Below are 24,632 nucleotides of genomic sequence, written 5' to 3'. Positions count from 1 at the left end.
TCACACATTTAAAATTGAAGATTTAATTAGCAGTTCAATCGCTATTCTACAAGAAAATTAAATAGCATGATAGAAATTCATATCTTTACATTGTGCCATTTGTAAAAATAAAGTCTACCGATTATCAAAGCTAGATCTCATAATGTGGCCATATAGTTATTTATGCCCAAACAAACAGTCCTCAACAAGATTGCATTTAAAATGGTAAGTAGTAAAGACAATGGAAGACAAGCCTTTTTTCTACATCTCACATTTTCTTTGACTGTGGGTAAACGAAAGGTGTCATGACACATAAGACACCGTGGTTATGTTCACCATTATCAATCTTGCAACTTTGTTCTTGGAAAAAAGATTCAGTATCTCAAGGAAGGTGCTAGACTGTGAAAGTGATTTGCTCTAGCAAAAAAGCAAACAAATAAAAACCACAAAAATATTATATCTTAACACTGGCATACTTATTTGCAATGTTTGAGCAGGAAAAAAATACGATGTTTAATTTGAGTAATGAAAATTCCATCAGAAATTCTTGCCCTACCCTGTCATGAAATGTGATTTCCAACTGAGTGAAGGACCAGAGGAGATGTAGGGTAGGAATATTCCAAAAAATAGAGAAACATATTCAATAGCCAGGCCAAGTTTTCAAAGAAAGGTTACAAAGCTCCGGTATTTCTATAAGATACTACTGGATTGCAAGAGGAGTAGCTTGTTCTCAGCTATCTTTGCAAAGCAAGCACACTAGAATTGTATGTTTATTTGAACAGGGCCTTGGTGAAGAAGGCACACCTTTAATGCAGAACTCCCCAAACCGCTCCCTGACATCAGTAGTATAACCAAGGCAGCAGGAACCCTGAATAACAGGGGAAAAAAACTGGCAAAACTCTCCATTGTCCTTTGAAACTATTCCAGCAATTTGATTTTTATTTAATTGATCCCCAGCATCCCAGTATCCTTATTCTGCTTCCTGAATGTTTAGGAAGGAAATTATTTAAAGCATCCAACAAATATTTACTATGCATGTACTGTTTCCAGGCACTGAGCTATATTTCTGCCACTTATCACTTACTGCAGTATACATAATTTCTGCCATGCATATGGGATTGCGTAAATAACAAATCTGGATTACTCTGTTGATGCTGGTCTGCTGGGCTCATGCCTAGCTCAGAGTTTCTCAGGTACCATCATGACATCAAGCACCATTCACGGTTGTGCCTCAATTAAATGACAAATTGCAGTGACTAGGCCTTTGGGCTACCTAAAGATAATAAAAACTCTGAGTAGTAAATCTTCATATGTCAAGACATAATCACATATTATTCTTCAGGAAGCCGTCCTTAGCCAGATGGTATATTAAAACAGATCTGATCTACTAGTCTCATAAGTTATCAAGGTTACTAATACTTAATGTTGCCCTTCCTAAGGACACTTACATTTTAATATAGACATTTTCTTTTTAAAAAGGGGAAAAAAGCAAGAAAATATATTTTAATAATGGAGTCCCAAGCATTGTAAGTGGCTGAGACGCTCTGATACTCTGACCAGAAACTACTCCCTCTCTATACAGGCACCTGTGTATTCTTCCTGTCAACCCTGGTAGAAAAACCATGAATGATTCCTTGAAATTCCAAAAGAAAATAACACATAATAACAGAGTTAGGTGTTAGATATAGGAGGCATAGAAAATTATATTTTGTATTACTTCTCCCTTTCTCTTTTCTTTTAAGAATTGTAGTAAAGAAAACAGCATGTGGTATAAAAATACTATCTAACACTGGCTAGAAATATGCTTCTGTGGATTATAGAGATTATGATTTGCATTTATTTCAACAATGAGGTCCAATCCCTAAATACCTAACACTCCTCCCTTCCCCTCAATAAGTGAACGCAAATTATAAGCTATAATAGAATCCCAAAGTTATTTCAAGAGTTCTCTTCTCTCACTACTCTGGTTGTTCCAGGGCAAAGAGGTACACTGTCTCTCACAGTACCATTTAATGAAGTGCCTCTGCATTTTGACAAGCACACAGTTATTTAGTACTCCTTATTCTGCTACTATACTGTGCAATCAACTAGAGCTGTGTTGGTTTCATAGAACTGTATGCTGGGGTAAGTGTCTGACTTCAGCAAGTGGTTGCAACACTGAAAAATACAGTCCAATGGGCCTGAGTTTATCACAAATAAAAATGTAAACGGTTCCTGAATTAAACACATTTGGCTAATATTTTCATTTTTACCAATACTACTTAAGCCAATTTTCAGCCCTGGGTACTCTCATTTGACACATATTTCTGCATCTAAATCAGTTTAAATCAATTAAAAGAAAGGAAGTTAAATCAGAAAATTAAACCTTTTTATTTTCATATTTGACAGGTTACCAGAAAAATGTAAAATATATACAGGAAATTTCACTAGATAACTACAGATGTTTTGACAGTTAATTTTAAAACTTTTTTTTCAAATGGAAAGTCCTTATGTTTAATAAAAAGTTATTAGTTTTTATTGTGTGTCCCATTCAAATCAATAAACACTCCATCATGACATTCATATTTTAATATATTTCCTCCTACATTGTACTATCAAGTATGCATATCTAAATTAAAGTTTTTTTATATACATTGTAGACTTTTTTCCATTTGGAAGTTATTTCTTTCAATATCAAATGGATAGTTGGACTAGATTACCTTTGAAGTTCCTCCCAACTCTGAAATGATTGGTTCTATATTTCAGTAATCAGGTCAATATTACTAAGTGTAGAAAAGAAAATAACTTGTCTGCATTGCATAAATTAACAGAAATCGAAGTGCTTCCTGCCTAACATTAATCTCTCTCTTACCCCATCTGCTACAGAGCCTACAGACCCCTGCATCAGAGTTAGTTCTTAAAGGTGTTCTTCAGTCTTATGAATTTTACTTGGACTCGGGCATTATGTTACAAAGGAGAGATAATCGATTAACTTAGATTAATTTACCAAATAGGATCAGTTGTCACATTAAATATAAGGCCTGAAAACAAGCTTCAAGGTGAATAGCTTGGGAGCAACCATCTTATCATCCCACGCTGAACTAGTTCATCACCTTTATAAAAGCAGCTTCCCAGGCAGCTGACTCCCTGTCTCTCTTCCTTCACACACAAGGCTACTTCTTTCGGGAACTTTTATTTTCCCACCATCTAGTAAGGCCTTTGCAGAACCCTCCTCCTGAGTCTATTTCTAGCTTCCCATTGTATCTTTTGGGCTTGTTATTTTTCTATTGTTCTTCCCTTCTAAAGCCTAGCTATCTTTTTTACACATATCAGCTGTCTTGAGTCAGCTTGTTCTAAGCTTCCCTAGTTTTCCGCACTCCCAGTTTCTGAGATCCCTGAAACTCTGGCTTGACTTGGAGGAAAGTCAGGTTCTGGAGTCCAATAAAATAGAATTATAGAGGAAGAAAAAAAAAGGACAATTTGAATAGGCAGATTACAGAAAGGAGAAATGACCAAGACTTATGGCAAATGCGGTTTGATGTGAAAATTTTTCCTAGCATCCATCAGTCACAACAACACCACAGTAAAATCAGATTGCTGTACAAAATCTTAAAGCCAATGAAAGAAATATAAATGTATGTAAAACTAAAGCCAAATATGTCCTCTGGTTCACTTGTTATAAATATGCAGAAACTAAAGCAAAACTGATAGTTTTCCTTTTGAATTGTACAAATACACTGGTTCAAATATCCATTTGGCCTTTTGAACTAGTCAGTGTATGTTACAGATTTGTGTCCATTTCCTTTATTACTAGCAATTTATTTTCATAAAACTACAAACCACAGAAAACTTCCCATGGAAACTGCATATTTTTCAAACTCTGGTTCAATATTGTCATTGAGCCAATGACCTAGAAGTGAAGACATTTATATATTCTAGAATCATCAAATCTCCTTGAGACAGCACTGCATCATCATGTGCCAAGCCTCTCTGGTCACATTCTTTTATTTTCAGAAACCTTTTCCATGTAGAAAGAGGGAAAGCGCCTCTTTGTATGGAGTTTATTACATTGCATTCCTCCTGTGTATCCACAGCAATATTGTATGGATCTATAGAAACAGCAAAGAATAAGCCTTCTCCTTCCTTACGCCATCAATATTTAAAATCAGAACTCTCAGTGGTGGGCAAAGAGGAACATAAAAGATGACCTAATTTTTCTCAAGGATTGCCCCTGAAAAATAAATAAGGTTTCATAAACAAAGTCAGTAATTCAAAGAAATAAACTAAGAAGTAAAAGAGTTTCTGCTTTGCAATTTTGTACACAAATATGTTTTGTAAATAATTAAACATACTATCTCAGTGTAATAATTGAAATTATAACATGGGTTTATATTGTAAAGGGAGGCAGCAGCAGCTTGCTGAAAAAATCCAATGCTTTTCTCAGTCTGGATTTGAAAAAGAGAATCCCATTCCACATCTAATTTTCCAATTGCTAATAAAAGGAGTGTGAGGACAGACATTCATTAACTTATCAAAACATTATAATTTAAAAATGCATAAAATGAAACCAGATTTGGGGGGTGGCAAAAGAAGCCAGATGGAATATGATGTATAATACCTTCCTATGTTATTTCAAAGCTAATTCCGTCCACAAAAATTAATATTATCCTATTGTTACTATCACCTCTGAACGTGACATTTCACTAACAAATCAACAATACTCATTGAGTTTTTATGGTAGGCTGAAATGCTATGTAAAAACTATAAGCTTTATTTATAGGTTAGAGGTAAAAGAAAGGCAGTCTTGAAACTTGAAATTCAAACACTTAAGAGTAGAACACTCATTTTAGCAATTTTAATCAGAAAGAAAGGTTCATTTTTTCCTTCCCTTCCTCTTTTCCTCCCTCCCTTTCTCCTTCTTTCCATCCACAAACATTGAAAACCTATATGTTCCAGGCAATGACAAAACTCAGTAAATAACAACAAATAAAACAAACAAGTTCTATAGTCTAGTGCTTACAGTATTCTAGGGAAATCAGATATAAAACTAATACATAAATTACTCTTAAAATAAAATCAGTTTTATTTTAAGAAAATAAAACTTAAAAATCACATATTGATAGAATAGGTATGCATAATGAAATTAATCCAGGAAGTAAGATAGTGTTAAAAGAGGATATACACCATTAAGTAGAATGGTTAGAGAAGGTCATTCTGAATGTTGCCATTTTAGTCAAAACTTGAATGATAAAAATGTGAATATCATAGGGAAAGGCATTGTAGGCAGATAACCCAGCAAGTGGAAAGATGTCAGTGCAAGAGCAATGTGGTTGAGGAAGGAGAAAGAAACCAAGATGACTCATGTGTGATGAAAAGAAGAGTAGTGGGAGATAAGACTGGACAGTTGAATGGTATCAGACGATTAGGCGCTAATAGGTCCTGTGAGGAATTAGAATTTTATTTGTATGGTAAGTGAAAGTTATTGGGAAATTGTTAAGCAAGACAGTAACATAATCTAGTACATATTTTAGCAGATCACTTGAACTATTATGTGGAGTATAAATTTTGGAGGGAAAACAGAAACTAGTTAGGAACTCACTGCCTAGTCCAGGAGAGTGCTGGGTAATTCAAATCAATCAATCCATTCCTTTTAAACATTTTTTTTTGCTCATTAGAAACTTCCTGTAATATTGAGTTATGTAATGATCAGTGACAACTGGAGGAACTGCTCTGGATTTCTGAATATGGATCAATGAATTAAAATAAAGCAAAAAATCTCTTTTTTCACAGTCCATATTGCTCTACTACATTTCTAACGAAAAGGAACTTGAAGAAGGAAATAAGTTCTGGAAGGGCAAAAAAAGATAACTTACCATTTTTGGCTTTGCAAGATCTGTTGTCTGGCTGCAGTACATAGCCCTCCACACAGCTGCAAGCATAGGATCCATGCGCATTTGTGCAGGTCTGGCTGCAGGTGCCATAAATGGCACATTCATCTTGATCTAAAAGGAAAACAAGCATCATTTTTAAGCAAATTTATTGTTAGGCATATTTTTCCTTGAGGAAAACATTTTTTTCATACTATGGAAATAGATTAATGTTTTTTTAAAAAGGGCCAACTCCATGTCTTTTCAAAACCACACTAATTAAAATGGTAATAAACAAAACAAAATTAAAAAAATCAGCTAATTCATTGTTGTTTTAATAGTTAGAGAGATACATGATCAAACTTAATATCATATTTTATTTTAAGAGAGGGCTTATTTACATTTTTGATGGGCAAGCTAGAAGTCTTTAGATAATTTTGCAAAGGATTCAGATGCACTACAATTAGCATTTTTTAATAGTTCTAGTGTTTATGACACTGGCTTTTTCACTATTTCAACAAAGAATTAGTCTAGTGACATGGTTTTCAATAAATATATTAAATAAGAGTTCTGAACCAGACTGTGCAAACTTGGATGCAGAGCAGGATGAGTGGGGGTGGGTGGGAGCTGAGTGGGTAGGGGACTGAGCAAAAAGTAAAAAGGACTCATGGATATGGCCAACAGTGTGGTGATTGCTGGGGAGAGGGGATATAAAGGAACTAAGTGATAACGGAAAAGATATAATAAAGTTTGAATTAAGATTATAAATTAAGATAAAAAATATTAAGCTGTTAAAATAAAAAATAAAAATATGAAACTTGTTAAAATAAAAATATTATCTTAATTAAATTTTATTTTATTATTTATAGTCCTCCTTCTACTCCCTCTCTCCTTCTTCTCCCTGTACTTCCTTCCTGTAGCAACTTGTTCAAATCTCTATAAACAGCAAGTATTTAATGATTCTTAACCAACAAGGTTAAAAAATTCTGTCAATTGATAATTTAGACTAATATGTACATTCAGACTGTTCTCTGTACCAAGCACTATACTCATTCCTAAGGAGCCAAAACTGATGCAACATGGTTCTTACCCTTAAGCGAAACAAGCCTAGTTAAATACAATTTTGACTCTATGATTTCCTTATAATAGAGGTATACCCTGTTATGATAGAGACATAGAAAAGTAACTGAAACTGCTTGGAATTGGAGGAAGAATATTAAGTAAAGCCTGCATACTTAGCTGAGTTTAAAGAATACTTTGGGTTTCCTCATACTGAATAAAAAGGGACAAAGTGAAATGAGGCATTCCAGTTTAAAAAAACAGCATGCAAAAGGCATTGGAATGTGGGGGATTCAAAAATGTGTAAAAGAATCAAGTGCAGTAAGGTTGTGTAATGAAGTGGTAAGAAATGACATGGGGAAAGTAGTTTTAGGGCCAGATAATGAAGTTATTTATATGCTAAACTAAACCATTGTACATTAGACCTAGGCACTGGGAAGCACTAATTAAATGAGCTATATGATCAACTTTGTATTTTAAAACTAGAACACAAAAAATGGATTGGTGAGTGTAAAGAAGAGATCCTGGAAAATTAGTCATGTGCTAATTTCACACAAGAAATTATATTTTGAACTAAGTAGGGGCAATGGAAATGAAAAAAATAAATGGACTTCAACGTTTAAGAAATAGAATCAATAAGCCCTGGCTGGCGTAGCTCAGTGGATTGAGTGCGGGCTGGGAACCAAAGTGTCCCAGGCAGGTTCGATTCCCAGCCAGGGTACATTCCTGGGTTGCCGGCCATAACCCCCAGCAACCGCACATTGATGTTTCTCTCTCTCTCTCTCTCTCTCTCTCTCTCTCTCTCTCTCTCTCTCTCTATCTCCCTCCCTTCCCTCTCTGAAAATAAATAAATAAAATCTTAAAAAAAAAAGAATAAACATTGATTCTAAAAAAAAAAAAGAAAAGAAATAGAATCAATAACATGTAAAGATTAATTGGATATGTCAGAATTGAATGGTGGTCCAATTTTACATGAACTATGGATTTAAGTGGAGATATCATGGAAGGAAAGAGTGTGGTTTGGATGTGTGTATTTGAGGAGTCTATAGGAAATCCTTGAGTAAATGACTAAAATGTATTTGGAAATATGAGATTGGCAAGATGGATGATATCTGTCTTAGAGAATTTGGGAGTAAACAGCATATGGGTAACAGATTAAAAGCAAAAGCAAAACAAAACAAACAAATAACAACAACAGCACAAAGAAAAAAACATAGCAGAGGGTTAGATCCCAATGAAACAGAAGGGGGAAGTGTGAAAAGCTTGGCTAGAGCAAAATACTGCAGGATACCAACATTAAACCGGCAGGCAAGAAAGAAGTCCAGGAGCCTTCTCTGAAGGAGAGACTTCAGGAGAAATGTAAGGAGTTAGGAAAGGCGAGAGTTTCAATAGTATCATAGTGTTCTATACAGTGAAGAAATTCAGTAGTGTAGGTACTGACATTGTCATTAGGTTTTGGCAGTTCAGACACTGTTTAGTGACCTTGGCACAGTGAAGAGGGGACACAGCTATAAGTGGCAGATAAATCTACTTAACTGGAATGTGCTTTTTTTTAAGGCCCTAAATGGCATAGATTACATACAAACTTCAGTCTCTTAATTGAGTTTCCTCATTGGAGCTTGGAAATACTGAATTTGAAGAGAAGTTGGGAGTCCTGGAAACAATTTTGGAGGAAAGGGATAAAGAAAAGAGACAGGAAAAGGATGAAGAGAGAGACACTAACAAAATGGCTACTGAAGTTTCTGTGAAGTGGATCAAACTGCTGTGGAATAATAAAATATATACTTGGTTTTGGTCCTCAGTTCCTCAAACCCTTGAAGTTTTCTGAGCAATAGGAGTGCCTTTTGTTGCTGATAATGAGGCCTTTTGGAATACACTGAATGTCTGCTAATGAGGTCACTCAGGGTGGAGCTACTAGATAATGTCAGGATGGGGGCAAGTCACTGAAAAACCAAATAGATGATAAAGGGGGGAACTCTTAGTCCTACCCTTTGACCAACTCCCCACCCCCAAAAAGCTAAGAAAGACATTTATTAAGGAAAAGCAAAAGGATTACTGCTAAGCTAAGGGACCACCTTAATTAGACAACTATGCATTTGTGTGGTATTAATTTGCATTTTTCTCAGATTTCTTTTGCTCCTAGCCTGCATTTGTGAATGACTTGTTTGAAGTAAGTATCTTTGGGGATAGAAAAAATAGTGCTTAAAACTAAGTCTACAGTGATAAAAAAATCAATCAAATCTTTTGTTTGGTCAAGTCCAGTCCATAGTGGCAGAAAAGTTTCTTATCTATTTTCACATGTTTCAACTTTAATATTATTGGTACTTATTTTAGTTTTTTTGATATCATTATATTGTCCAGGAGAGAAATATAATTCATGATTTCTTTTGTTCTTTCTCCTTAGCCAGAATGCACTGCTATGACACGGATATAACTCCACAAAACTGGCTGCAAAGGAATAGGCATGCCATTACTTGTAATGCTGCCTTCTTTCTCCCTTTAAGAACAGACAATGTCTGAGACTTCCAGTCAAGATGGCAGCATAGGCAGATGTGGCTCACCTCTTCACACAACCACATCAAAATTACAACTAAAATTTAAAACAACCATCATTCAGAACTGTTGGAAATTGAGTTGAAAGAAGTCTGGCAACCATGGAATAAAACCAATCACATCCATCCAGAGTGGTAAGAGGAGCACAGATGTGGAATGGACTGGTCCTACACCAATATGTGGTGGACAAAAATTCAGGAGGGATATCCCGGGAGCAAGTGAGTAGTTCCACACCCACACCAGACACTCAGCCCAGGGTTCCAGTGTCAGGAAGATAAGTCAGTACAACTTCTGGGGGCAAAAACCAATGGGGGTAGATTCAGTGGAAAAAAACTTTTGGAACCTCAACCAGTTACTCTTAAAGAACGCACACACAGACAAACCTAATCAGACTCATTCACTCTGAGTTCCAGCACCAGTGCAGCGGCTTCAAAGGCACCAATTGTATACAGGGAGAAACTGAAGTGTCTGGCATCAAGGTGAGTAGAGGCCATCATCCCTTCTCTAAACCATTCCCTCCATAGAGCTGGCAAGCTGGTGCTATATCTGAGAATCCATCAATCTGGCTAACATTGTTTGACGCTATTTGATCTTTGAGATCCCCAGAGACTCTGCCCCACACAACTTACAGGCCCACCCAAGCTGCTTAGCTCATGTGTAACAACTTCCTAAATCCTATCAAGCAAGCAAAAACTGGCTTCAGTGAGTCCCACACCTGGCACTGGCAGCAGCCAGCCTCGATTCACAGCTTGGCTTCACTGGCAATCTCCAAGTCCAGCACTGGTAGCAGCCATCTCAGATTGCTTTACAGATCAGGCAGGGTGCTCCAGGCAAAACACAGATTAGGGCTGAACTTGTAGCTGACTGGCCTGGGAAAATCCAAAATCCCAAAAGCCCTTTGTTTGATATGCAAACAAAGTTCAAGACTCAACTAGAAGAAGAGGGTGTACTCAGCCCACACAAAGGGTGCATCTTCAGTACTCAGCTTGAGTGATAGGGGAGGCTTTGCCACTGGACCCTACAGAACACCTACTACATTGGGCCACACAACCAAGATGTAAAGTCACAGCAGCTTTACCTAATACATAGAGACAAATACAGGGAGGCAGCCAAAATGAAACAAAGAAACATAACCCAAATGAAAGAACAGATCAAAACTCCAGAAAAAGAGCCAAATGAAATGTAGATAAGCAATCTATCAGATGTAGAGTTCAAAACACTGGGTATAAGGATGCTCAAGGAACTTAGTGAGGAACCCAAGAGCCTAAAAAGATCCAGTCAGAAGTGAAGGGCATGCCAATTGAAATAAAAAATAATTTATAGGAAAACAACAGTAGAGTAGATGAATGGATGAAGAGGTGAGGGGGTTAAGAAGTACAAATAGGTAGTTACAGAATAGCCACAGGGATATAAAGTACAGTATAGGAAATGGAGTAGCCAAAAAACATACATGCATGACCCAAGGATGTGAACAATGGTGGGGGATTGCATGAGGGAGTTGGGGTGCTGGGTTGGGGGGGCAGGTAAAGGGGGTGAAATCTGGACAACTGTAATAACATAATTAACAAAATATAATAAAATAATGTAAAATATCTTGGAAAAATGGCTTTTGGAATGTGTAAATTATGTCAAGACCTGGCCATTCAAGAGTACAGGGACAGTAAAAAGAGCTTTTCTTCCACTGATGACCTTCCGTATTTATTGTTGTGTAATTTCTTACTTATGTTCAACAGAGGAATTGATTGTGGCTATCTTTATGGATTTATTTAAGAGATTAAAGAGAAAGAGAACCATGAAAAAGAGATGAAAATTCAGATTCCTGTAGGAGTCAGGTGTAGCAACAGGGTAAGAAGGTTTCAGTACAGCTATAGTACAGCTATGTTAGCCTACCACATGTGAATGACAACTGTTGCTTTGAACTAAATATTCTATACATGTTTAAAGGTACTATTCACATTTGAACTGATTTCTGTGACTCTAAGGCACAGGTGGCAAACACAAGGCCCACAAGCTGAACCTGGCCCTCCACCTTCTTTTATCTGACCAGGCCCCTTGTTTCTACCCTGCAGCAGTGCCAAGCTCTCACTTAACTGTTAAAGAATAGTTCCATTTATATAGCCCTTAAATTACATTCAGCCCTTTAGGCTCATCAACCATGAGGCTGATGTGACTCCCTGTGAAAATGAGTTTGACACCCTTGCTGTAAGGAACCTAAGTCTAGTTTTGCCAGATCTGATTTTTTTCCCCAAAGTCTATCCATTTATGTGGAATCTTCTGATGTGTAAGTGTTGGTTTAAAAATAATGTCATTCAAATAAATATATCAGTTTGGTCCTCATGTAGTCAGATTATGCAGTTTCTGGGTCTGATAGACATTTAATAATAAATGTCTCTACTACATTTGTATAATGCAGAAAAAACCCCAACAAATTACAAATTTGAGGCCAAAATATTCATTAAAGAGCAATGCACCTCCTTAGATTAAGAACTAATGGATTCTAAAGATCTGAGTTTTAGTCCAAGTCACTTAATTTCTCAGGGTAAAACTGCTCAGTTTTGTAATTAGGATTTTGAACAATATTTTGTCTGAGGGATCTAGAGTGATGGAGGGAAAATGGGGACAACTGTAACTGAACAACAATAAAGAAAAGAAAAAATTCTTGTTTTAAGGTAAAAGTTATGACATTGAAGCAAAGGTTTAAAGAAATCTTTAAAGCGCTGATTTCTTTGGAACATATTCCATTTATTAGTATCTCTGGCAATGCAGATATTCCTTAACTTTATATATAGATTCTATATTTTATATTTTCTATATGTATATTCTAAATAAAATATAAAATAATAATGTAAAGTTTATATTGTAGAGAGATATATATATATACACACATATATATATACACATATAGAGAGAGAAACAGATAGAGAGAGAGAAGTAACCTAGAATTGTTCAGTAAGGCAAAGTAGTGTCATTTCAGAGAGTAAACATGTTTACTCTCTGAAATGACACTACTTTTTAATGTCTCAAAAACAAGAATTGAGACATTAAAAACACAAATATTTTTATGTTCATCATTATTGATAGTGGTAAAATGTCAATTGTCAGAATTACCAATGCAAAAATTATAAAGAATATTATGACTAGTGTTAACCTAACTTTGTAATAACAAGTGTATATCACCCTGCAGCTATATAATAGGTACAATACAATTAGAAATTTAAAATAATTAAATCCAATGTTTTAATCATTAACCAAAGTGTTTCCCATTGTTGATATTTTCCATATTTGATATTATTACAACATGAATTGAAAAATGATTGATATAAATGCATATCTGTAATATATATGTTTGTGGTTTCAGAGGAGTATCAACTTTGAAATCTCAGGGAAAACAATTAATATAAATACTGCATGGAACACATAGTAGGTATGCAAAGATACTTCATTAAACTGTTCACTAAGCCTCTGTAAAAAAAGTAAAAAGAATAGTCATCAGTCATACCTACCTTTACAGCTTCTTCCATCTTCTTTTACTTCAAATCCATCCTCACAGAAACACCTTGTACTATTTCTGTCCACTGCACATTTATACTGACAATTCAACTGCTGGCACTTGGGCAACAGTTCTGTAGAGGAAAAAAAAAATACTTCTATATGACTATGCACATATGTACAGGGTCTAAATTTAAATATTGTTAATTTTTACTCAGTACATCCTTCAAAGTTTCTGTGATTGGTCAAGAAAACAAACAGTATCTATTCCCTCTAAAATATGCTGGTTTGTATTTGTTTAAAGTGCTGTTAACAAAATTTCAGGTCTACTTGTTTGATCTTTCACTTTTTAGCTTATTATGTACATTCAAAGCCACAAAGTCTTTTCAAATTCCAGTAAATTATTTCAAGAGAAAAATGTCAACTTAGTGGTTGATTTCACCATTTATGACATGCCTTTCTTATTTAATACATCAATTTTTTCCCTATCTTTTGAGGGCTTGTTTTGGTTTACCGATTCTTGTGCAACTTTCATAGCATCAATGTGAATATATTCAATTTCAATAATTTATCTTTCATTAGTGGCAAAATATTAGAAAAATAGTGGACATAATATATTTTATTATTTCTGAATTCTTTCAGAGCAAGTATATCATTAAAGAAAGAGTTTAGCAAGCCCTCAGAAGAAATTAAAATTCAATATGACACATGCATGAAATAGCTAAAGTGACAGAAATATATTCACTGCATAAATACTAACAGGAATAAATTTGCTGAACTAGAAAAATATAGTGATGGACTGTGTAACTCATTTTTTCTATTTGAAAATAAAGGTATTAATGAATTATAACGACCTTCTGCCCCACCGGGGAAGAAAAATAAAAGTTTTGAAGATAAAACCTAGTTTAAAATATGATGATATTTGCCACAAGTTTAGCTGCTGCTTCAGAAAAATATAAATTATAATAAAATTTATGAAAAGCTTAATAATGTGAGAAAGAACAGCAAGAATATTTCAAACAGAAAATTTGGTATTTTACTAGAAATTTAACTTTCTATAGTATTTTCTTACCCCAATTACTTTTTAATTCTTTTGTATAACTTTTTCTTGCATCTTCTCCCTTAAAACTCTAAATCTTCTTCCTAAGGGTACCTCACATATGATAATCTTGCTTCCTACTTCTTTGAGAAAACTGAAGCAATCAAAAGAGATTTTCCACTGGTTTGTCCTTCATATTTACCCATCTCTGCATATTCTTTTAAAAATTTATTTATTTATTTATTTATTTTTCACATTTTTTAATTGTTCAAGTACAGTTTTCTGCCTTTCCTCCCACCCCAGCCCAACCCCCAGCCCTCCCCACCTCCCTTTCTCCTCCACCCCCTCCTGTTATTGGCCATGTGTCCTGTGTCCTCTCTAATTGCTCCTGCAAACCCTTCAGCCTTTTCTCCTAAAATTCCCTCTCTGATCACCATCACCCTGCTCTCAATTTCAGTGTCTTTGGTTATATTTTGCTAGTTTCTTTTGTTGATCAGGTTCCTTTTTAAGGTGAGATCATATGGTATTTGTCTTTCACCACCTGGCTTATTTTTTTTCTTTTTTGTTTTCAAACTTATTTGAACTCAGAATCAAAGCCCCAACCTCAATTTCTGAAAAGTCCCATGGCCTCTTATCTAGTCAAGTACATAATTTTGGCTATTCTCTACTTCCTCTCTAAATGCTTTCAATTTTATATTAAAACAAACTAGAGCCTTGATCTTTATCAGTTAACTTTTACTGGAATGTAGTCATACCCTTTTGTTTAAATATTGTCTATGGCTGCTTTTACTCTATAAAGGCATAGTTGATGTTGCTTCAAAGACCTATGGCCCACAATGCCTAAAATATTTATGATAGTCCTTTACACAAAGTTTTCTGAACCCTATACTAGTTCACTCTCAGCATCAAACATGCTCTTATTTTTCTCCAAATTTAAAACAAAGAACTTGGACCTCACCTCCCCTACTAGTCACCATTGTCCAATTCCTTTTTGCAATGGAACAAATTTTCCATACCCACTCTCTCTCTCTACCCTTCTGTTTCTTTCTTAAGCCAAATCCACCAAACTTTTCCATCCGTTCCTCCACAAAAATGCTTGTGTGAATATTGCTAATGACCTTGATGCTGGTAAGCACAATGGTATTTTCTCAGTCATCTTACTTGTTAACTACTGTTTCCTGATACAGATTTATTACTGTCCCCAGGGCTCTATATCCTTGGCTTCCTTCCTATTCCACAACCTCCATTGCAGGATTTCTCCTCTCCTTGTAAACCCTTAAAGTTCACTGGGGCAGAAGCTGTGATCTTTTTCTTTTGTCTATGGAAATGCTAGAGGTGAACTTAACAAGTATCATAGCTTCTCCTCTGACTGGGACCTTACTGTAGTACAATGGGAAAGCTAGGTATTTCCTCTACAACTTCTAATTTCCACTACTTTAATTATAGTCAATACTTTATATTAAAATTCTTTCTCCTTGAAAACTTGGAACAATTTTTGTTCCTTGGGTATAAATTTTCCAATACACAAATCAATTATATCTGATTTATAGGTTTGGGTTTGGGATCAATGCTAATTTTATGCTAATTGAAATGTTAATGCTTACATAATATACAAAGAATAGTAATTTGATCTATAAAATTAATTATTAACGAAATATATGGAATAAATGGTTCTTCAAAAATTGTGGCATTTTTGCTTTGCATTATGGTAGTCATTTACATTTTGGTTTTCCCCATCAGCAGCTATAACTACAAATTATACATCTATGTCAAATTCTTTAAATATGCAGTGTTTTTGAAACTCCATAAGAGTCAAATATGTAGTTATTGTAATTTACATTTTACAGATGGAAAGCTAATGGTTGATAACCGAAGGTTATATAGCACACATATGACAGTGCTTGCATTTGAAACAAGGTTATTCTAAATACAAGGCCTATGTGGTGATTCCTCTGTGTCCTGGTACCTATGTAATAACACTTCTAATCCCCACTGCACAGCCCGATAGTGGTTGACACCATGGTGTATAGTTTTTGTTTGTTTGTCATTAGTAATGTGCTAAATAACAGGAAGTGTTTTTATCATTTTATAGGATAAATGAATTAATAAAACTAAAATAGCTTAATTCTAGTATGAAAATTGACAATCTCAGGTGTTAAACTAGGTTCTAACGATAGTTCATTTACAACTTCAAGTTAGGAAATGGAATTGTCAAGTCTTGTTTGATTATGGTAGATTCAACCCAAAATTGCTGTGCACTTATGTGCTACTTTAGTCTAACAGTGATTAAGCATCTAGTCAATGTCCTGTGCTGGGGTTCCACCAGTAACAAAAGTGCTTTACACAATTAAATGATTATACCATGAGTGTGGAAGTGGGTGGTGTTAAGTGGGAAAAAATGTTAAACAGCCATAATCATAGGATAAAAGATATATTGGCTAAATAAAAATATAAATACATGAGCTGAAGTAAAGAAGGATTCACCCAGAGACTAAAAATGGGGGTAGATAATTTAACTGAAAAAAATTAATTGATAATTTAAGTGAAATAAATTAAGTTTAAACTGAAGTTTAAAAGATTAGAAGAGCTCATCTAGACAAAATTTATGAAACTGCATCCCAATAAAGCAGGAAATATATCCTAAGAACCCTGAAATATGAGTCCAAAATAACCTATGCACCCCAATGTTCATAGCAGCACAATTTACAATAGTCAAGTACTGGAAACAACCTAAGTGTCCATCAGTAAATGAATGGATCAAAAAACTATGGTACATTTACACAATGGAATTCTATGCAGCAGAAAGAAAGAAGGAGCTCCCACCCTTTGCAACAGCATGGATGGAACTGGAGAGCATTATGCTAAGTGAAATAAGCCAGACAGTGAGGGACAGATACCATATGATCTCACCTTTAACAGAAACCTAATCAACAAAATGAACAAGCAAGCAAAATATAATCAGAGACATTGAAACTGAGAACCGGCTGGGAACAGAGGGAAAAGGGGAGGGGATTATAGGGGGGGGAGGGTGAAGGGTTTGCAAGAACAACTATAAAAGACACATGGACAATAACAAGGAGGGATAGAAACAGGGGAGAGAGGTGGGGAGGGCTGAGGTGGTGGGGAGGGGGGGAAGGCAGAAAACTGTACTTAAACAACAATAAAAATGTTTAAAAAACAAAAGAAATAAATAAAAATAAAAAGATATGGAAGCATACAAGAAGTACAGAGATAAATAACCTTGTATAGCTTAACCATACTGCTGGATGTTGTACAAAATGGGACTGAAATTGTTTGGGACCAGGCAAAGTGGATTAAGTATAGATTAAGTAGAATATTATGTCCTTATAATGTGAATCATTGCTAGTTATTGAGGATAGAAGTGATATATCTAATTTGTATTGTTTTAAAGTACTTAAGAGCAGGGAAAGAGATGAGTGAAAAAAGCAGTGGAAGAAGAAAAGACATCTAAAATTCATAAATTGAGACTTTGAATATTGAAGTGAATGGATGGCCAAAAACTTGGTGAAAGCAAATGACCTGGAGTTAATAGTACTAATAAGATTAATTAAGAATAATAGGAGAACTGGAGGTTTGGGTAAAATCATAAGTTTGCCTTTGACTATTTAGTTTAAAATGTTGATGAGATAATGGCCAGAGGAAAGTTGAGAATTTGAATCTACTTAAGAAAGACAGATATCATATGATCTCACCTTTAACAGGAATATAATCAACAAAACAAATAAACAAGCAAAATCTAACCAAAGACACTGAAATAGAGAACAGGGTGACAGTGACCAGAGGGGAGAGGGGAGGGAATTTCAGGGGAAAAGAGGAAGGGTTTTCAGGAACAAGTATAAAGGACACATGGACGATAACAAGGTGGGGTGGAAATGGGAGGGAGGTGGGGAGGGCTGGGGGAGTGGGCTGGGATGGGGTAAAAAGCAGAAAACTGTACTTGCACAACAATTAAAATAAAATTTAAAAGAAAGAAAGAAAACAGTTCCCTTGCATCTGGAAAGCAAAAACAAATTAAAAATCAGTAATATTTTGAAAAAAAATAAAATGATAGACCCTATAAAAAAGAAAAAAAGAAAATAAAAGAAGTTTCAAGTGCAGATGCAAATCTGGAAGTCAAAAATGTAAAGTTAGTAATTGAAGCCCAAAGAGGAAAATAATTCCTTATAAAGAACATTTATGATACAACTAAAATCCATAGAAATCTTGTATTAAAAGGCAAGGAGAGGAGAAGGTGTTAACTAGTAAAACTGATAAATACTCAAATACATAGGTGAAGAACCTAGAGAGCCTCAGAAAACCTAAGGAGGAAGAAGAGTTCATCAAAGTAAGCAAAGCCATCAGTGCTCTGCCCCTGCCAATGGGGACACTTGTTAAAGACATCAATGTTAAAACCTTAGAAAAACATAGTTGGGTAAATCTTTAAAAATGCTCTGGATTTCCTAACAACATCAAGCAAAATTAAGGTTTTTTAAAAAGATTTTATTTTGTTTTTTTAAAGAGAGATAAAGGGAGATAGAAAGAGAAGGAGAGAAACATCGATGGGTTGCCTCTTGCACACACCTCAACTGAGAACCAGGCCTGCAACCCAGGTGTGTGCCCTGACTGGAAATTGAATTGGCAAACTTTTTGTTTTGTGGGATGATACCCAACCTACTAAACCATGATGACCAGGGCTGAATTAAAATATTTAGAAAAGGATTTCAGTGGAGCAGAGAAGACAAATATAAATGTATTAAGGGACTGGGAGAGAAAGAGGAAATGAGAAAGTTTTCTCATAGAAAAGGCTTAAATATGTTATAGGATAAAGAGAGGAAAGGTAGAGATACGATTGAATTTATTTTGTCTGTACCTTGAGGAAGCATATTAACTTGGTGCTTTAAATGGATTATTTTTCCAGTTAATTCCTGTGGCCCAATTGTCTTTTTCCACTGTCTCAATCTGACATGAAAAATCCAGACTATTGATTCCATCTTTCCACTCTTTCTAATCCAATCCAATCCAACACACACTGATAAAAGTTAACAACATGAGGATAGTGATGAGAACTGAGGAGAAATAAGAGAAAATGTGGGAAAATGACTATGAAAGCCCAGACCTCACAAATAGTTTTGAGTATTAGGGGTCTGGTGTTGAAAAAAGCAAAAGAGACAACAGGGAACTTCGCTTTTGGTTTATTGAATTTATCTCTTTGAGAATTTGTGTAAGTGCAGAGAGGTGTAGGGAAATGATTAAATAGTACATGGTACCAGGTATCATATACCAGGTAAAATGATAAATATTCATTCTTCCAACAAGTCATGGAGATCTACAAAAAACTAATAACATGAAAAGCTAAAATTTAAAAGTTGGCTTGACTCTCTGAAAGCAATACTAATTATTATAATGTCATCTATTTAAACCACTTGTAGTTTATGCTTAATTGTGTACAACACTATAATGACTATGTATGTAATAAAATGCATCAGAATAATTTTGCTAGAATGCTTATTTGAGTAGAGCAGAAATTATGTACTTGAATCAGTCTTCACAGAGTACTTTTATGAAGCACATTAATGGTTCATGCAACATGATCATTGGCTTGGATCTTAGACTGAAGTGGGAAGACCACTAGTATCTAAGAGGATGATATATGCAAGTCAGAAAACAGATATACAAGCCCTGGCTGGCATAGCTCAGTGGATTGAGTGCGGGCTGCGAACCAAAGTGTCGCAGGTTGGATTTCCAGCCAGGGTACATGCCTGGGTTGCAGGCCATAACCCCCAGCAACCGCACATTGATTTCTCTCTCTCTCTCTCTCTCTCTCTCTCTCTCTCTATATATATATATATATATATTATATATATATTATATATATAATTTTATATATATAATATATATTATTATATATTCCCTTCCCTCTCTAAAAATAAATAAATACATAAAATCTTTAAAAAAAATCCCTAAAGTTTAAAAAAAAAACAGATATACAAACATGATATCTGATTTGTATTTCCCTCAGCATTATTACTAAAGGAAAGTGCCCCTTTTAATTAAGGGAGAATAGGCATTATTTCAGAAATTAAATATATTTCAATTAATAAATATTCACCCAATATGGGCCCACAACATTGTTATTTTTAAGGAATATTTTTACAAAGTTGTATAGGAGAATATTATAAAAATATGAGTATTTTTTTCTATCAAATGCAAGTTAACAGTTTACAAGTAGTGTGCATCTTTGAGGTATCTAAGTTTCTAAGTTATTCTTTAACTTAGAGATAGATTCAAGAAGTAGGTTTCTAAATTTGTATTAGTAAGAATTCTAGAAGGATAGAAAATTGATTCATACTAAATCTCATATCTCTTTCATCACCTAGTGGAGTTTTATGGTAGGACTGTGGAGCCAGGGTATCAAAGGTCTAACCCTAAATGTATTAATTCCAAGCTATGTGAGTGTGGCAGAGAGTAGCTAATGTTCACCGATGCTGTTCCCTCTTTCTGGGCAAATAAAACAATGACATTTCCCAGTTGTCCTGCCATTAGGTTGATGTTGTATATCTGGCTTCTAGACAAAGCTATATAGACAAAATTAGTGTGTGCCAGCTCCTGAACTGATCCTAGAAGAATTCAGACAATCTTCCACTGTCTCCTTGTCACTTGTCAGCCCTCTGGATACAGGATCTCTAACAATAAATGTCTCATAGGGCCTTAGGATGGTAGAGACCTCAAAGTGAGGGTGCCTGAAACAGAATACGGGAAATATCCACTGAACCTCACTGGACTTTGATAGGGGTGAAACTTTGGATATTTGTTGCACTGAACTCCCCAGATACTAAGGTTGTTGGGTACCTAATACCATGGTGATGGGTAAATGCTTTAAGCACTTTATACATATGTTTTTACTTATTTCTAAAATAGGTATAATAATAAAAACTGCCTCATAAGGTTGTCATGAGGTTTAAATGCAGTAAGTCATGCCAAGTTCTTAAAATATTGCCTGCCATACAGTAAATCTTTCATTCTTATTATTTTTATTATAATTGTACCATTTAAAATTAATCATTCATTCAGTACAACAGAATATCTATGTTAATATTCTTGTAATTTACACACTCTTCAAGCAATTAGCAGCTGCTTCTTTTCACAGCAGAAGGGCTTTCTAGTTTTGCCCCCAAATCACTTGAGCATTTTTTGATGTCTTCCAGAGAAGATACTCTTTAGGTAAATTCTTCTGAAATGTGCACCTGATTATAATGTCTCCAACAGATATGGAAACATTAACCACAGCAAAAAGTTTTTTTTTAAGATTTTATTTATTTATTTTCTTATTTATTTGTTTGTTTGTTTGTTTTTAGAGAGAGAGATAGAGAGGGAGAGAAACCTCAATGTGTGGTTGCCTTTTGTCTCCCTACTGGGGACCTGGCCCACAACCCAGGTATATGCTCTGACTGGGAACAGAACCAGTGACCATTTGATTCACAGGCCAGCACTCAATCCAGTGAGCCACACCAGCCAGGGCAAAAAATAAAAATAAAAAAATAAGGAGAGACTTTCTATACTGGCTAATTTATTTCTATAAAATATTATTATCTGAAGCAAATCAATGTACATCCACATTTAATTTGCTATGTAAGCACAGACAGAATTGACAATTCAGATAAGCGATTTTTACCATACAGTTTTGGTAGTCTGAACAGTCTTTAAGGATTGGTGTGTGTGTGTGTGTGTGTGTGTGTGTGTGTGTGTAACAGCATTGGGTTAACAAAACATGGGACACATTTCCACAAATGTATGCAATAGGTTTATTATTTAGGAAACACATACAAATAACTTGCTAACTTACCTTAGAGTAAAAACAAGACAGTAGAGAATGATGATTGAAAGTCAATAATTTGATTACAAAATTACATGATTCCAACAATTTCAGTAATTACAAGTTATTACTATTAGGGTGTTTCTATTCACATTAGTTTTGTTTATTTGCAATCTGGTATGTGCAGCCAATAGTCCATCCAAGGTGCAGCCAACAGCATATGCTGGCAGTCTTTATGACCTATAATCAAACAAGTCATATTGATCATGTATTAGAGTCAGTGGGCTAGTGAGAACGCAGCTGTGTTATTTTATTCTTGTGCTTCTAGGTTATATGTTTCTCTCTGAGAGACAATTAGCACTTTTATAAACTCTTTGGAAATACAAAAATATTTCCAAATACATATTATTTGAGACATTGTTTTATCAAATGGAATGTTTTATTCTCAAGTTTAGTAATCAAATTGCTCTTTGAATTTGTCTTACACAAAAATGCCCTTTTAGCCAACAACTGTAATCTGAGTAATGAGGAAAAATTTATTCTTGTCTATGTAGCACTTTGAAAAAATAAGTATTCCATTCATTTCTGTAGTTGGAAATTGAAAAGTTGATACAGCCACTTACCATGCCAGACAGCCCCTCTTGTAAGCAGGATGTATGCCTGTCCTATTTAAAATGGTGATCATTTGTGTCCCCATCCACCCTCTCACCCCATTTCCTCAGCCTAACAGAGTGTGGTGGGAGGTGGGTACAGAGGTGCCTGCCTATGACTGCTAATGTGGACTTTCTCAGAATTGTTTGCTTATTGATAAAATACAGTCCTGGCCTCAAATTTTCAGTGTAATCTCATAAAACTATACAATATTATGGAAATTCTTTTAAATATTTTGTTACATTGTTGTTTTGCTATAACTTACATACAGTACCACTTATCTTTTTAGTGTACAGTTCTGTGAGTTTGGGCAGATAAATGTAGATGTATAACTAACGCCATTGTCAAGATACAGAACAGGACCATTATCCCCAAATAATTTCCTGGGCCCTTCTATAGTCATCTCCTTTCCCCACTGCCAGGTTTTGGTAACCACTGATGAGTTTTCTGTCTCAAGAGTTCTGCTTTTTCCAGGAAATTACAGAAATAAAATCATCCAGCCTGTGGCACCTGTACTTAGTATAATGCTTTTGAGATCCATCCAAGTTATTTTATCAGTAGTATTGCTGAACAGCATTTCATGGTACGAATGTACCTCAGTTTGTTTATCCACTTGACAAGTGATGAACTTTTTAGTTATTTATGGTTTTGGTGTATTGTGAATAAAGTTACTATATGCATTTACATATAAATATACATATATTTACATATAAATATAGATTATCTTCTATTTGGATAAATATGGGAATGTTTGCATATATGGTAAAATGATGTTTCAGTTCATGAAAAACTATCCAACTGTTTTCCAAAGTGGCTGTACTACCTGGTATTCCCATTGTCAATACATGAAATTTTCTGCTACTTGCCTTTTGCCCATCACCTATTATTTTATTTTACTTTATTTCATTTTATTTTAGCCATTTTATTCAGTACATAATGATACCTAATCACTGTAGTTTTAATTAATATTAAACATTTTTTCATGTGTTCATTTGCCAATTTTATGTGGTGAAGTACTGCAATCTTTTGCCCACCTTTTTATTATGTTGTTTGCTTTCCTAGTACTGGGTTTTGGTAGAAGATTATTTATATATTCAGAAATATATAAATGTATATTTATTTCTGGATACAAGTTTATCATGAGATTTTTTTCATCTTCCCTGAAGACATTCCCATTGATTTTAGAGAGGGCAGGAGAGAGGGAGAGAGAGAGAGAAACATTGATGTGAGAGAGAAACATTAGTCAATTGATTGCCTTTCACATGCACCCTGACTGGGAACTGAACCCACAACCCAGGCATGTGACCTGACTAGGAATCAAACCTGCAACCTTTTGGTTTATGGGATGATTTTCCAACCAACTGTGCAGTGCCAGCCAGGGCCATAATGAGATATTTGACATATAGATATTCTCACCCAGTCTGAAACTTTTATTTCAACTTTCTTAGTGTATTTCAAATAGCAGAATTTCAAGAAAAAAATCCTTAATTTTGGTAAAGTTCAATTTTTCCTAATCTGTTAATATGGTGTATATATTCATTCACTTTTGAGCTTTCAGGGGCTTTTTTCCCCATGAGTTTCCAGTATAGAGTACACAAATATGGTCAGTTTATACCTAAATATTTTATAGTTTTGTGATACTATAATATTTTTATATACTTATAGATATTTTTATTTCAATTTCCAATTGTACATCATTAGCATTTAGAAATACAATTAAATTTTACATATTAACCTTGTATCACATGACCTTGCTAAAAAAAAGACAAATTACAGGCAGCATCAAGGAAAGAGGTTATCACTACAGACTCCACAGCTTTAAAAAAATAATAAGAAAAACCCATTAACAATGCTATGCCCTTAAACTTGACAACACAGATGAAATAGACAAAATCCTTGAAAGACATAAACTGCCAAAGATCACTCAGGAAGAAATAGATAATCTGAATATTCCCATATTTACTAAAGAAATTGAATTTTAATTCAACATTTTTCCACAATGTAAACACTAGATCCAGATGGCTTCCCTGGAGATTCTACCAAACATTTGCAAACATGTCTGGAAAACAGATAGAAAGGAAACATCTTCTAACTCATTTTGTGAGGTCAAAATTACCCTAATACCTAAATGATACAAATACATTTCAAAGAAAACCTTATTAAAACAACACTCCCTGTGAACATAGATGTAAAATTCCTAACA

The 24,632-nt window shown here is 34.8% G+C and overlaps 1 protein-coding gene across 1 annotated transcript in view; it reads right to left on the bottom strand.

Annotated features, from left to right (window-relative positions):
• Window positions 1–24,632, bottom strand: part of LRP1B (LDL receptor related protein 1B) — a 1,792,671-nt gene that overhangs the window by 956,447 nt on the left and 811,592 nt on the right. The window contains exons 4-5 of the mRNA XM_036023545.1: window positions 12,941–13,060; window positions 5,832–5,960 (exon numbers count right to left, since the gene is read on the bottom strand). Coding sequence (XP_035879438.1) covers window positions 5,832–5,960; window positions 12,941–13,060 — 249 coding nt within the window. The remainder of the gene's footprint in view (window positions 1–5,831; window positions 5,961–12,940; window positions 13,061–24,632) is intronic.

The sequence above is a fragment of the Phyllostomus discolor genome, chromosome 4 (genome assembly GCF_004126475.2).
Source record: "Phyllostomus discolor isolate MPI-MPIP mPhyDis1 chromosome 4, mPhyDis1.pri.v3, whole genome shotgun sequence".
NCBI lineage: Eukaryota > Metazoa > Chordata > Mammalia > Chiroptera > Phyllostomidae > Phyllostomus > Phyllostomus discolor.
The sequence above is the reverse complement of the archived record's forward strand: the minus strand, read 5'-3'. Positions and strand labels throughout refer to the sequence as shown.